The 14,860-nt window shown below is 50.2% G+C and overlaps 1 protein-coding gene across 1 annotated transcript in view; it reads right to left on the bottom strand.

Moving 5' to 3' along the window:
* EFCAB12 (EF-hand calcium binding domain 12) overlaps positions 1–13,186 on the bottom strand; it is a 16,820-nt gene extending 3,634 nt beyond the window's left edge. The window contains exons 1-15 of the mRNA XM_009319832.1: positions 13,009–13,186; positions 12,619–12,680; positions 12,102–12,261; positions 10,874–11,130; positions 9,972–10,045; positions 9,232–9,326; positions 8,241–8,358; positions 7,449–7,557; positions 5,704–5,961; positions 5,369–5,563; positions 4,493–4,646; positions 3,783–4,009; positions 2,727–2,940; positions 2,116–2,251; positions 1,214–1,365 (exon numbers count right to left, since the gene is read on the bottom strand). Coding sequence (XP_009318107.1) covers positions 1,214–1,365; positions 2,116–2,251; positions 2,727–2,940; positions 3,783–4,009; positions 4,493–4,646; positions 5,369–5,563; positions 5,704–5,961; positions 7,449–7,557; positions 8,241–8,358; positions 9,232–9,326; positions 9,972–10,045; positions 10,874–11,130; positions 12,102–12,261; positions 12,619–12,680; positions 13,009–13,186 — 2,389 coding nt within the window. The remainder of the gene's footprint in view (positions 1–1,213; positions 1,366–2,115; positions 2,252–2,726; positions 2,941–3,782; positions 4,010–4,492; positions 4,647–5,368; positions 5,564–5,703; positions 5,962–7,448; positions 7,558–8,240; positions 8,359–9,231; positions 9,327–9,971; positions 10,046–10,873; positions 11,131–12,101; positions 12,262–12,618; positions 12,681–13,008) is intronic.
* Positions 13,187–14,860: the final 1,674 nt, after the last annotated feature.

Genomic DNA, 14,860 nt, shown 5'->3' on the forward strand with positions numbered 1-14,860 from the left:
TTTCCGAGTAAAACTCTCATCTCCTGCCCTAAAGGACATCCCATTTTCCTCCCTCCGGTTCAGTACTGAGTATTGCAACCATGAAACAGATAGCACTTTATCTCTCTACAGCATGGATGGAAGTGTACTTTCTTTGAAGAATTAAAGATCAGTTTCAGATCAGCCTGAAAATCCTGTATGTGGTGTCTGATGTTCAAATTTGCCCGCTTGCTGTCCCTGGCAGCTACGCCATAGTTTGCTTGCCCTTGGCATGGTGAATCCTTCTTGTTGAAAAAGCAGGACAGAAACATTTCCCTGGGAAAAGGATGGCATTTCAAGGGCTCCCCCAGGAGGGAAACCTCTCACAAGGCATGTTCCCCTCCAAATTATTATCCTATTCCTGAAGGAAAAAGTGGGGAAGAAGTCAGCTGGGGGCTTGCCATGTCAAGAGCGGCAGCAGGAGCTGGCCCTACCCCATGATGAGACTGATGAATGCTGGCCCAGTAATGACTCTTCAGGTGTCACAAGGGAAGGGGACCATTGCGGCACTGTGACAGGCTCCTGCCGAGGGGTCGTTTAGCTGCATTAACTATTAATGATTGCTTTCTTCTTTGCACTTGTAACTGGGGTTCCTGCAATCCTTCTCCAGGATCCACCAGTCTGATCTTCTCTCCTGGGACTGAACTAGAGGCTCAGCAACTTGGCGACCATCTGAGCCCTGCCACACGTTTTGCAGATGGCTGCTCCACGGAGCCCCCAGCGTCCCCCTGTCACCAGACAGGGTCAGACCTCCAGAACTGGCAGTGCCAGGTGCCACCCGGAAAGGGTCGGATCCTGGTGGCTGGATGTCGAGCAGGGTGTCCCTCCATCACACGCTGCCCACACACACACTTCAGCTATAGCTCTTGGGCTTGGGAAGCGTGGTGTTCGTTACCCATCACAAAATGCCGAGGCCTTTTGTTACCAGGCGAGCAGAAAAGCTCCCAGTTGAGAAGTGAATTTTGTGGTCAGTCCAGCTCCCACACCTTCAGCTTGAGTATACACTCTTTATTTAATACATTTACTTTATCCAGAAACGGGGCCCAGACCCCCTGAGCTGGCTGAGGGATCACAGAGCTGTGCACACGTCTCCTGCTGCTTGAAGAAGAGCTTCAGGTGGAATGGGTCTTCCTGAAGGCAGTGTCTCCGGAGGCCAAGTGTCGTGGCTCGCTGCCGTCAGGGCTTTAGAAGCCACGGTAGGCGGGCTTGGTTGGATGAACATAGCTGAACAAGGCGTGTGCCCTGTCATGCTGCTTTTCAGGAAAGTAAAGGCATAGCTTGTCCAGCAGATGACCTGGCCAGAAGTTATTGTCGTTTGACTTTTGCATCTTATTCCTCTGAAGACGCCTGTGAAAAAAGGGGGGAAAAAAGGGAAGGAAGAAAAAAATATAAGAGAAAATAGCATGCTTTACAGAAATAAAATCCTGGGCAGTTTCACTGCTTCTCTTAGTAAGGGCAAAAGTGAGCCTGACAGGAACCAGCTATCTGGGCTTCCAGGCCCTGGGAAGCTCTGCCAGACCTGTGCAGATCGTGTCGATTCTTATTAGACATGACTGACACTGGAAATGCCAGCTTGTGAAGCTATCTTAAGAGCTGGTATGTTGCCCATCACTGTAATATCTAAACACTTTAACTGAGATAAACAAGATTGTGCTCTGCTTTGCAATGTTTTTTTCTCTCCAAAAGCTTCTCCAGCCATCCAAAGCTTGGCTCTTCAGGATTGTCTTTCCTCCACAAGAATAAACATTCTCTGAGGGGATTTCAGACAAGCATTGGGTTGGTCTGAGGAGAAGTTTTGTCACCTCTGTAGTTCAGAGCACAGAGCTAGTCCCAACTAATCTGCAAGGCTCCTGCCAGGCGCTACAAACTGTTCACTGCCACCACTGCAACCCAATGACTTGGTTAAAACACAAGAGTTGCCGTGTAGCTGAGAAGAGGATCTGCCTCTTTCCTGTCACTCGCTGCTCCCTTTCAGCATCCTAATGGTTCACTCCAGTACCTCGGTACTGCCTCTGACACCATGGGGACTGAGCACAGAGGGGTGATACACAGCGGGGCAGCAGGAGGGGGCTGATCTTAAGCCCTCGTTGAACAAACCTATTTTCCGCCTCCTCGGCCTCGCTCCCTGGTGATGCAGCATCAGCACGTCCTGTGCTGTAGTATCCTCCGGGCTGCCTGATCTTCCTTATGTCTTCTCCCTCCTTGATGATCTTGTCTCCTGGATGCAGCAGGGCTGTTGGCAAAGTGCACAGAGAAAAGAGTCATGCCTTGCCCCGGGATCAGGAGCCCCATTTCAGCTCAGACGTTGTAAGCGTAGCAGTCTTCAGCTGAGCCACAGCCATGTCTGTTCCTGGCTATGGGCCTGCTGATCCTGACTATGGTCTGACTTCCTGGCTTGACTTTGGACCTGCCCCATCACCACGAACTTGCCTTGTGAGCTGCACTCTTGGTTGAACCAGACTACCATCCCTGGGGCAACGGGACAGGGCCCTGGCTGATCTGCAGCACCCTTTGATATCTCAGCTCTGCTCTGGCCCTACTGATGATATTGCTGATCCTAACCAGCAACATCTGCCATGGCTCTCTGAGGGCTGCAAACATGCTCCATCAGCACCCCCCCCTGACATTTGTAATGCTTCTGGGCTTGGGAAGAGACATGAACTTTCAGATTTAGTGCATTCACATCAGGCCCTTGGTCTTTGCTTTACCTCTCTGCAGTGTTGGCTCGGTGATGTGAACATTGCGCTCTTTGCACAGCTGGGAGCTCTTCAGATAGCTCTCGACGGCATTCCGCCGATATCGGTCAACCAGTTCTCCCAAGTCAGCCTCTACAGTTGACGGCAGGCAGTGCTCATCAACGGGGCCATCCCCAGATCTCACCATCCGGCACTTTTCTTTCCGTTCTATTGGGCTGTCTTTATTCTGCAAGTAAAGGTCAGGTCCCGATTAGCATTTGGTTGAGGCCCTGGAGCTGCTGCATTCCCTTCAGAGAAGCTACAGGCAGGGATTCACCTCAAGCACGTGCAAACAGGAGTCAGCACCCTGCAATGGGGTCACAGGGACAGGCACTCTGGGAGTGCAATTCCCATCCAGAGCTGGGTCCTCAGACAGATACTCCCTGGAGGGCTTAGCAGAAGAGCAGCACACCGGGCACAGGTGCCTCAGGTGAAAAAAGTCTTGCAGTCACCTTCTTGTTTCTGATTGTGCCAGGGAGCCAGAGGCTCTCCCCATAGCCGGTGACTGTGGGGCAGCATGCTGGCAAGAGGAGGTAGCCCTGGATTCTGCCAAAGTTCATCCAACCCAAGATGCTCCAAAGAAAACATTTGGGAGTGAGTGAATGAGTGAGTCACTGGACCCACAGTGACCCACTGGCTCGTCTTACACTGAGCCCCACAACTGAACAGGACAAAGTGCTTATCAGCACCTTAAGGGACAAATCACAGTCTGGTGGATAGGTTGACGAAATGATCAGAAGATGACTCCGTCCCCAGACATAGAAACTGGTTCAACTTCTCCTCCTTCTTCTTCTTGCCAGTTACCCAGAAAAAGTGTTTATCTCACCAGAGTGTCCAGAAGCCAAACAAATTGTTTGAGATGGCTTGTAGCACCTCAGCTGCAAGGCACCATGTGGTCAAGGGACTACTGAGAACCTAATACGCACAATAACCCCTTGCCCTTTCCTTTACTGCTGCACTGTCCTCTAAACCACCCCACATTCGCCAAGGCATGCAGGTGCGCTTGTTATCATGCCACATACACAGTACCTTCTCCCACCGTCTCCTCTCTCTTACGAGTTTTCCAATCTCTTCCATTTCATCATAGCTCAGATGTCGTCGTTCTGGCTCGGTGTTGACTGGTGGAACTTCCAAGTGTATTAACTTTCTTTCAGGCTTGGCAGGAGCATGAGGTTTCATCTGTCTGGCTGTGTCCCCAGCAGAAGGTGGGCAAGTGGCAGTTTTCCCGGTGTCTTTCTGGAACTGAGCTTCTACACCTAGGATAGATTAAAAAACAAAGAAAAAGCCGAGAGAAGCCACGTTAGAGCATAGCAGAGAGGAACATCTGATCTGTGTTTAAGACAAAGGGGTTTGGCATGTTGTGCTGATTGGAACTCCCAACAGAGCTTACTAAAGAATAAGGTCTTCTGAATTGGTCTTTTCCAGCTGCCACCAACAGCTGGAGAAAGGGTCTGCTTTGGATGGGCTGGATGATGAATGCTAACAAACAAAATCCAGTACAGGATGTTAAACCACAGGGTTCGGACTTTGCTCCCAACCTAAAAGATTGGATAACCTGTCTCCTGCAATTGGGCTGACTACGGTATTGCACATCCCACAGATCCTTCAGCTTTTCCCTAGAAGTTTCCTTCTGGCCACTTTGCTCTAGGACAATGGTCTCAAGAAGCCATCTTCTGGACCCACATTGGCATTTCCTGTCTGTATAGAGATGCTTTCCCAACCCAGTGCTCTCCTCTCACCTGTTTTGGTCTCTCTGGATTGTTCTTTCCTCATTTCCAGCCACTGCTTTTGACAGCCAATCAGATCTTCAGGGCTTATAAAATTCCCCGGTTTTGAGGAAGTCAAGAAGATGACCACGTCTTCCAGGTCCTTGTTGCTGATGGGAACTTTGGTCTGGCAACCAAAACAGAAAATGACAGTGGGATCACCAAAAGATCAAGCTTTGCCCCAGAGTGGGAGGGGCGAGCTTTGCTGTTGTTCCAGATGCTTTTGCAGGGAAGCATGGCACAAAGGCAACCTGCTGAGGTTTCCTTGGGTTTATCCAGCATTCACAACTTGACTTCTGCTGCCCCTTGCAGAGCTCTTGGCTTTCACTGTGCCAAACTTCCCAGCCCTCTGGGTTTCAGGAAGATATTTTGGCTTGGACTAGAATATCAGTGAACAAAACTTTAATAAACCTGAATGTGCTCTTCACAGCTCTGTAATGCTGTGGCCTGTGGAGGCCCAGTGTGAGCCGTGCTGTGCAAACGTACTGAAAGGCAGTGGGGAGATGTAGGAGCCTGGCTGGGGAAGGACCAAGTATCAACACTGGGAAACTCAATGCCAGTTCAGGGTCTACAGCAGGATCCTGACAGCCACATTACTGAGCAGTGACTGTCTTCCAAGTCTGGGAGGCAATGGGTTTCTTCAATCCCTCCTAGGACTTGTTCTAGGTGCATCTCTGCAGCTTTCCCTTCCCTTTGCCCTTCAGCTTTTCACAGGTTGTGGGAGCCATTCTCTGAGAGTAAGGCAAGCGAAAAAGCCCCTTGCTGAAGTTCTTCCATTTGCTCTGGGTTGGCATGCAGGAAAACAGGGCAGAGTTGCAGCTGTTCATTATTTTTCTGCTCCCTACGTACCTCCTTGATGACTCTGATGAAGTCTGCTCTCGTGATCTTCCTCCTGTCCATACCAGCCTTCTTGAATACGTCCACCATCCTCAGCTTTTGTTTGTGCAGGAGGTTATGTAGCGTGACAAGAGCCTGGGGGTATGGTGCACAAACAAGGGGAACAATACCCTTCTTCAAGGGCTGCCTGCTCTTTGGTGGTGAGTGCTGAAAAGGATTAGAAAATACCCTGAGATCACCATTATTCAGGATCACCATGCCCGTCAGTGTGGCATCAGCTGGGGTAAAGCAGTGTCGCTCTACTGATTTCACAGCAAACGCTATTTCCCATGCACTTCCCTACTTACGTCCAGGCTGTCGGTCACAGCTGATTTGACAGCAGCCTTCCTGTCTGCTCTGCGTGCCTTTATTCTTTGCCAGCATCTTTTTTCTTGATAGCTGAGGGAAGGTTTTTGAGACAGCCATTTTTCAATGTCCCCTAAGCTTTCCAGCTCAGTTCGAAACTGCCTCCTCGCCTCAATCCAAGCCTCCATTGTTTGTAGACCCTCTTCTGTATCAGAGGTGGTCTCTGGGGAGCTGAGGCTATCTTCTTCCTCCTGGGGCAGCTGCAAAACAGACAAATGACAGAAATCTGTGGCCCAAGTTGGTTTCAAAAAGGGAGAAGCTGGTCTTGCCACAGGTGGAGCAAAAATAATGTGACGTCTGGATTTGGATAGCCCACACCTACTTGCTTTCAGTTTAAAGGCAAAAGTTGATACATATTTCTCCAACGGTGTCATTGGAAACCATGCTCCAAGGCCACTTCTGGCTTGACATTAGTCAAACCCTTGATCACATCCTCACTGCTCACGCTGGTACTTTACGCAACAACAGATGTGCTTCTTGCAGAATCAAGAGTTGGGGTCAGGTGGGTATGGTGGTTTCCAAAAACAGCAGCAAGCCCATCACAGAACAGTATGGAAACAAGCATAGTAGGATGTGGTCAAAAGTGGCGGCCTCCGTGCATGTAGTGGGCAGGGGCCTCTGCTTCTGATGTGCTTCTGGCTGAACCGGGAGGGGTGGAGACAGGGCCATCAGCAAACCATAGAGCAGCACGAAAACAGGTAGGTCCTGCCATTGCACAAAATGCTGGCTCCCTGCCACCAAGGAGCAGCTGAAATAACGTCGGCCATTTTGTTTATGAAGAACGGCCGGAGTGCTCTCCATGCTACTTGGAGAGACAGCTCTCCCCCTCCATGCCACCAGCTGGAGCTGGCTCAAGCCATGCGACTGGGAGAGCTCCTGCTCGAGCTCCAGAGCCGGCGCCTGGGCAGAGGTGGCCTCCTTTCCAGGGACGGAGCAGGCCCACTGATGACCTCACCCTGGCCGGCTGCTCGTTTTGCCCCTTGGCCTCTACCAGCAATTCCTCCCTCACAGCAGTGAACAGGCAAGAATCAAAACCACAGCCACCCACCCTGCTCTTTGGAGGGAATGATGCTGCTGGGACTTGGGGACCTTCCAAACTCAGTGCCACCCAAACCAGAAAAAGGCTGCTCTGTTGATACTCCCATACCTGGGCCCTCCACACCTTGTCACTTTCTCTCCCCGCTTGCTGTTGAGGCAATTTTGGCAAGGTGGCCCTTCCTGCTTTTCTGTTCTCTTCTTCCTCCTTCCTTTTGGCCATGGATGCCTCCAGTTTTCTTCTACTGTTCAGCCCAAATACAGACTGTCCTTTCTACAGGAACCCAGAAATGCAATAGCAGTGGTTAGTCTCATTTGTCTTTTTTTTTTTAAAATAATGCTCTTCTCTCTCATCTTCCCTTTCTTCCAGTTTCTGTCGATAGACAGTTCTTAAGATGCAACCAGAAAGCCCTTCTGTTATGACCAATGAACTAAGTCATCAAAGAGCTACTTTTTGAAGAGGGCTACAGTTCCTTTTCTGAGATGAACAATACCCAAAATAGGTAATTGAATGGGAAAATGAGCCACAGTAAGAGATCTACTCAGAATCAGTATCTGCATATTTTTTTATGTACCTATTTCTCCTAAGATATCCCCACTTGATTTTCTACAATCAAGTGACACAACAATTGCCTCAATCCATGTTACGTACCTGTCCTGTCTGCCCGTGTTCTTCAGAAGTAGGCAATGGCAATTCAGGGCTCTCAAAAGGAGTTTCTTTGTGCTGCCTTCCTTCTGTGCCTGCACTTTGTGGCAACAGTCTGAAAAGACACACCGGGGGGTGAGTTGGTATGAGTGCAGGAAGAGTTTCTTCTCCATCCTGTGCTCACGCTGCTCACCCGCTTCGGCAGCAGAGCAAGCTCTCTTCACCCAGTTGCCTTCCCCTCCACAGAGACAGGGATAACCCTGAGCTGTAACACTCAGATGTGCCACCAAGGAAATCAAGGAGATGAGCTTTTTCCATAAGGAGGGCTCCAGGACACACAGCCTGATGTGGCCCTCTTGATGGAATGATGAGAATATTTGCATTCTGTGCAATGACAGGCACCTGGAGATACTGGTATCCCCCTCCTGGCCATTACACTGACCACTGCAAAGCAGTCCCAAATACTGTGGGACTTCCCATCCAGCAAGGAAATGCACTGTGTGGTGACGTGTGTTAACAGCCCTTCTGAGTTAAATACAAACACTGGGTCCAAAGGAAACGGGGGAACAGGTTTCTCGGAGAGCTTGGGCAGTCTCCGTTCCTGAAGGCTTTGAAGGCAAGACTGGATAAAGTCCTGAGCAATCTGGTCTGAACTCAGCTGACTCTGCTTGGAGCAGCTGGTTGGACTAGGACCTCCCGAGAGCCCTTCCAACCTCCATTATTGTATGAGCCTATAAAACATGCTGCACAAGCACTAGAGCACAAGGCCACTCTAATCGAGTCCTTTCAGAGTCTCACCTGCCATGAGGCCCTTTTCCCTCCGTTTTCTCCTCTGCTTCTTCCTCCATCTCAGCTCTGGCTAAGCGGTCTCGAGGAAGGCCCCTTCGCAGAAGGCATAATGTGCGACGAACAGCCGCTGCAAGCATGAAAGGAGAAAACCTCTCAAAACAGGCAGGAGGAGGCACAGATCTGCTCTGCAATGTTAGAAGCTGTTTAAGGCCTCAGTGGGATTCCTTCTGAGACCTGTTTTCTCAGAGGGAGATCTTAAGCCCTTCCTGGCACCAGTCCTCGATCCTGTTCAACCCTTGATAGCCACATTATTCTCTTCGGTGTGAGTTTTCTCCTGCTGTGGCTAGTCCTTCCTCTGCACAGCAGCTTTCAGGGGGAGACAGATCTTGGTGCTTAACAGTCTCTTTTGGGGGAACAATTTCTTGGCGTTGCGTATGTGTTCAGTATACAAAAATTTGCTATAATGGCGCATTCAACTCAAACACATTATAGCTCTGATGTTCTTGAGGAATTAAGGTCGAGGAGCTAGACTTCCCAGCGTTAAAAGAGAAGTGAGGTCTCGGCACAGCTTAGCAACCTTTGCACAGTTGTTGTCTACATGATTTTTCTCATCGAATCACGCCGTGGTGATTCCGAGAGATAGGCCAACCCTTCAGTCTCCCACAACTCAAGGCAGAGTTTGTGATTCACAGTGCTGACAGACTTCCCCAAACATTTACTCCCTCCTGCACAAACTCCTAAAATGGAAGAGGTATACTCCAGGGCATGGAGTGCAGGGGCAAAAAATACTTCAGCACCGTCACCTGCAGTTGGTGTGCTGAGCCCTCCTGGGATCTCGCTCCAAAAGAAGTCACTTGAGATTACCAGGAGGGGAAAATAGAGGCACACAGGGTGTCTCTACCATCCCAGGCATCTGTTGTAGCCTGGTCCCTAAACACCCACCAGTAATGAAGACAGGCAAAGGCACAAACCTCTGCCAGGAATCACTCACTAACGTTACCTCTTATTCCCATGCTGCTCAAAGCACTCTCGAATTCTCCAAGTATCTCTTTGTCTGTGAGAGAAGCTCTTCGAGGCACTGCCCTAATCTCAAACCTGGAAATAGGAAGAAGGCACCATTCTGAGAAAAGAGCTTCTTTGCCAGATGAATGTCAAGGTATCTCTATAGAGTCAACCCCACATCCTAGGTCATTAAGGGAACCACAGAGCAGTGCTGGCCTCAGGAACGGTCAAGAATGGCTCAGTAGCCCCTCGCTAGACAGAGGTTTTGGTTTTTTGCCTCAGTCCTCCTATGCCATCTTGACCCAAGAAGGTGTTTTGGAGATACTTCCATTCACATGAGTTTCACAGAAGGCTCGGAAACATCACAGCGGACTTGCATGCATCTGGTCTTTGATCCACCCTCTAAGAGAACCTTTCCATGTTATATTAAAAACAACAGAAATATTAGGATCTTATTTCTGTTAAATGTTTGGGCAGTCCCTACCAATGGAAAGAGAATGAGCAGATGAAATGTTAGGAGGGTTGCCTAAATTCCTCTGCCTAGCAAACTAGTTCCCTCCGAGGGGAGTAATGGTAAAATGCAAACCACAATCAGTAACAGAGGGTGCATAACTCCAGATTAAGTGAAAACAAGGATGAAATTAACTGCAAACCAGTAATTTGACAGAGTGCTACCAAACATGAGCTGAGCACATTTGCACTTGGTCAGACAAGGGCTGCAGAAACAAATATACTCACTGTGGAAGCTGGTAGACACGGCCAAAACGGCTCGGAAAGAGAGCAACTTCTTTGTCCGATATGACCCATTTCTTCTGCAACAAGAACAGAAACACCTGACGTGACTCCAGGGAAATGCTCACAACAGCCTTTCCATAGCTCCAAGAATTAGCGGCCTCTCAGCAAACTTCTGGCCAAGTGCTTCAGCCCCCTTGCTAAAACAAGCTGCACAGCATACCATCTGCTAGGGCGAGGAACGTCGCCAGCCTTTTTGCAAGGACAAGAGTTGATGGTGTCGGGCAGGAGACTCCTTGTTTACCACGGAAGAAGTCAATGGAGGCAAACAGAAGGGAAGGCCCATTATGAGCCTGGTTCCTGGCTGCTGGTTGCAGTGAGATGGCTTGCTTTAACTATTGCTGAACCAAGAGCAAATGGTTCCGAGCTGGTTTTATCCCCCGCATCCTTCCAAAGACTTCCAAAGAGTCTGCATGCCTCTGCAGCGTGGAGGAACCCAGCCACTGGCTCCTTCTCTTCGGTCAGGCCAGGAGAACTACACCAATAGTGTGCTAGTAGCCACGAGGGGCTCGTCTCAGGGAGGCCTTGGTGTCTCTGCACCTCAGCCTCATGTCCAGAGCGTGGAGTGAACATCATCACCCCTGCTATTGCTTTGGCCTTTTTCCTATTTATGGCAAGGCCCTTCTAGGGCTTTCCCTTGCCCAGCAAAAGTAGTACTGTGTACCTTCCCAGCACCCTTGAACCACAGCAAATAAAAGAAAGAACGTACAGAAAGCTTTCACTGCAACAGACCATGCCTAGCCCAAGTGACCCAGCAGGTTACAGCCGGCCAGCAGGGCTCAGTTCCCCAGTCCTTTGATGGGATGTCAAACCCAGTCTAAGTAGCACTGGAAAAACAATAAACTTACAGTGAGCAACTTCTCTACCACGTATGTGGACTTGTTGAGGCTTAGTAAAAAGTCTTCACAAAATGCCATTGTCACTTCTGTTCCCCGGATAGCAAGAGTGCCAACATCCTTTAAAATTAAGTCCACGTCTTGTCTGTTTGTTAGGATGAAGTAGAAGAAGTTCAGGGTCTCCTGCATACAGTTCTGCACGACTTCCTCAGAATAGGGGACGTCCGAGTGGATGTTCTTGTAGCTCACTGACACTTTCTTTATCTCATCTGGAAAAGAGTAGGAAGACTGTAACTCAGACAGCAGTAGAGCAAACAAAGTGCCAGTAACTCTCAGGTAAAATACATTGCTATAGCACTGTCTGGTCTAACCACCTGGGACAGCTCCTTAAAGGGACTGATGTAGGCCCCTCCTCAAGTTAAGGTCAAATCACTCCATTAACAGATGTGTGAAGCCACAGCCATGATTCCCTAAACAGAAACAGGAACCAAGGACCTCGGCCATCTGTGTCCACACTGTGCAGGAAGGCAGGGCAAAGGTGGGAAGAATGGGGCTGGTTCCCATGGGAAGAGTGGAGGGTGCCGGGCCATAGAGCTGAGCCCACATGTAGCACAGTCCTGGTCTGGGGAGACTTGGATATAAACACAAATAAACCACCAAGCTCTTAGTGCTGCACAAGGCCCCGTCGATGGCACACTGCAGATATAGCAACAGCAGCAACGGTCAGAAATGGAAGCAGATCTGGCCATTGGGAGGTTTCTGTGCTAGCTATCATTTCCACCTCTCATTCAAAGCTCTCTACAGCTGACTTTGACCCACTTTTCTGCATAAAAGTAGCTCTAAGGGCCTGCGGGCATTTGCCTCAACAAGGTCCGGTGCGGTGCAAGAACAAAATATCGGCATCATCTCAACAGCTTTATGGTAAACGGTTCCAATAAACGACCATCAGCCAGCAGGCACCCTGCAAATCAATAAATGTGGCTGGCACGAAGCCAGTTGCTAAAGCAGATCATGGAGAGATGGTCTAACTTTGTACAGCCTTAATAAAAACTAGTCCAAAAGAAATGGCCCCTTTCTAGGCATTGCTACTTGGTGGGCTGTTTGCATCATCCCACAAAGGTTGTTCTCAGGGCCTTCTGAAGGCCTCTGACGTGTCCGTCATTGCTTCCGAACAGCAACCAGCATAAACCCCAAATGTATGGACGTAGGGGAAAACAAAGACTTTAACTGCTTTTCTTACCAGGAACAGGTACAAAAGCACTTCGCAGCTCACGGATCTGTGCAACAGTCCTGGACAGTGAAAACAGAGGTCTCTGAAACGTGAGCACCTCGTCATTTTCAAAAGAGAGCCATTTTTGAATATGAAATATCCCCAGTCCTTGTACACTGACAGCCTGAGGCTGGAAAAATAAAAGAAGGGCAAGCATTAGTAGGTTGAAAAAGAGAGTGAGGACTTGTGAGAGCTTGCAAGGGGGGTGCCTTGTGCCCTGCCAACTCCTGGCGCAGAACACTTTTGCACACCTCAACCAGATTTTTATTTCTGTATTTATATATTGCATATATATATTTTTTATGTTACTTTTTAAAAAAAAATATTTTATGACTCTCAATTTATGGAGAAGCTGGTCTTTGGCACATTTGTGGCAAATCTGTAAATCGCAATGCTGTTCTGGGAAGAACAACAGCACTTGCTGGCACGGGGCTGCTGGGACCCCTGAAGCCATCTGGGCGAGGGGAGAGGTAGGGTAGGATCCCACCTTTATCTGCAGGAGCTGTTGCCGAACATGCTTAGACACACTGCTCCAAATAGTAGTGACATCTGGAAAGCAAGGGAAAGACACGTCAAGCTCTACGTCAGCCAGCTCACGGCCCGTCAGCACATCTGTAGACAAGGAGATGGCAGATGCAAGTGTGCTCCAACACGCTTCACAGGATAAATCCATCTGTGACACGGGGCGAATCTTTGACTGGCCTCAGCCTTCTTCCAGCAGGACATCTCTCCCTTCAGAGCCAGATCCCTGAGTGTGACCCACTGCTGAGGGAAACCCATCCATGGGACTTCCATTGTAGCAAGGGGAGGGGTGCTGCGTGCACTGGACTCTGCGGGGCTCAGGGTGTCCGTAGGGGCCTCCCCTGCAGGAACGAACCCCACTTCCCACAACGATTCATGCCGTTCATCTCGTCTGCAGTGATGCTCGTCAGAGAGCTCCCAAAGGCCTTACCATTGACGGAAAGCTTCTTGAGGGTGGGAAAGGTGACAGTGCTGTAGCCGTCAGCCTTGCTGCAGAGCTCAATGTTGGTGATCAGCGCTTCCAGGTTTGTCATGGTCTTGCTTTGGATCAGCACGTGAGGGTGCCGGGGGAAGGATTTTGATGTCTCCTACTGGGAAACACCCCCTCTCCAACGTCCTCGCCTGTGCTTCACCAGCCAGCTGTCCCACCGCCTCCCTGCGTCCTCTGTGTCTCTGAGGTACAGGAGAGACTTCTCGCGTCCCCTGGACCTGAGAGCTCGCCGAGGCCTCGCAGGAAAGTGAAGGGAGGGCCTGGGGCGTGGGGTTATGTTGAGGAGGGGCTTTGTGACATGGGCTGGGGTCACAGAGGGACACTCCCACATCACCCCCACGCCCACTGACCCGGCCAAGTTTGGTCCTGCAGTGAAAGCGGGGCTGCTCCCTAGAACACACCCCCAATCCTCGGTCCCCGAGGAGCACGTGGGGCAGAGAGAGCTTCCAAGATGTCACCAAATGACGGAAATGGGGACACAGAATCACACCATCACACACTGGTTGAGGTCGGAAGGGACCTCTGGAGGTCATCTGGTCCAACTCCCCTGCTCAAGGAGGGCCACCTCTTTTTTTCCGAGTAAAACTGTGGTGCCTACAGTCATAAAGGACATCCCGTTGTCCTCCCTCCAGTTCAGCACCGAGTATTGCAACCATGACACAGATATCACTTTATCTCTGTGCATTGCTGATAGAATTGTAGACTTTCTTTGAAGAATTAAAGGTCAGTTTCACTGTCTGAAAATCCTGTATGTGGTATCTGGAGGCAGGAATAGGTGGCAGAGGGAATTCCAGCTCTAGCTGGTAGTTTTGTCATCTGGCGGTGCTCCCCCAAGTAGGTACCTCTCACAAAATGCTTCAGCTCCCTTTTCCTACAGCACAGCTGTTTGGTGCTCAGATTTGCCTGCTTGCTGTCCCTGGCAGCTACGCCATAGTTTGCTTGCCCATGGCGTGGTGAATTCTTCTTGTTCAAAAAGCAGGACAGAAACATTTCCTTGGGAAGGGGATGGTATTTCAAGGGCTCTCCCAGGTGGGAAACCTCTCACAAGGCATGTTCCCCTCCCACACCTTCAGCGTGAGTACACGCTCTTTATTTAATACATTTAGTTTATCCAGAAGCGGGGCCCAGACCCCCTGAGCTGGCTGAGGGATCACAGAGCTGTGCACACATCTCCTGCTGCTTGGAGAAGAGCTTCAGGTGGAGTCGGTCTCCTGGAAGGCAGCGTCTCCGGAGGCCACGTGTCCTGGCCTCCTGCCCTCCCACGGAGGCCCACGCACTGGCCAGCTGCTCTTCATTTTTCTTGATTTGGGAATGGAGGAGATGGACCATCCCGCTGCTGCCAAAAGCGTGGGGAGGGAACGCAGCCGCTGTCGGCGGTTTCACGTTGACCGGAGTTTTTGTGATAACGACACCGAAATACAGACGCTGCCGCTGGCACTTTCTGCCGCACCCACACAACCCAACCTGGGATCAAGCACAGCGCTTGCGTCGAACAGGGAGGCAAAACCGATTCTGAAGGAAAAAGGTCCTCGTGTATAAACTGCTGGTTGAGGCCGCAATCGCACTAGAACCTTTTCTTTACAGTTAGGCATCAATTACATGGACGTGAGGCCTACGCGCTGGCCTAAAAAACGTTTCAGTGGACATCAGCTGCTGTGACTCGCTTCTGCAGTCAGCTGGGCCGAAGCGCCAAGAGCGTGGCCCGGCCCCGGCCCCA

Source organism: Pygoscelis adeliae, unplaced genomic scaffold (assembly GCF_000699105.1).
Source record: "Pygoscelis adeliae isolate BGI_AS28 unplaced genomic scaffold, ASM69910v1 Scaffold181, whole genome shotgun sequence".
NCBI classification, from domain to species: Eukaryota; Metazoa; Chordata; class Aves; order Sphenisciformes; family Spheniscidae; genus Pygoscelis; species Pygoscelis adeliae.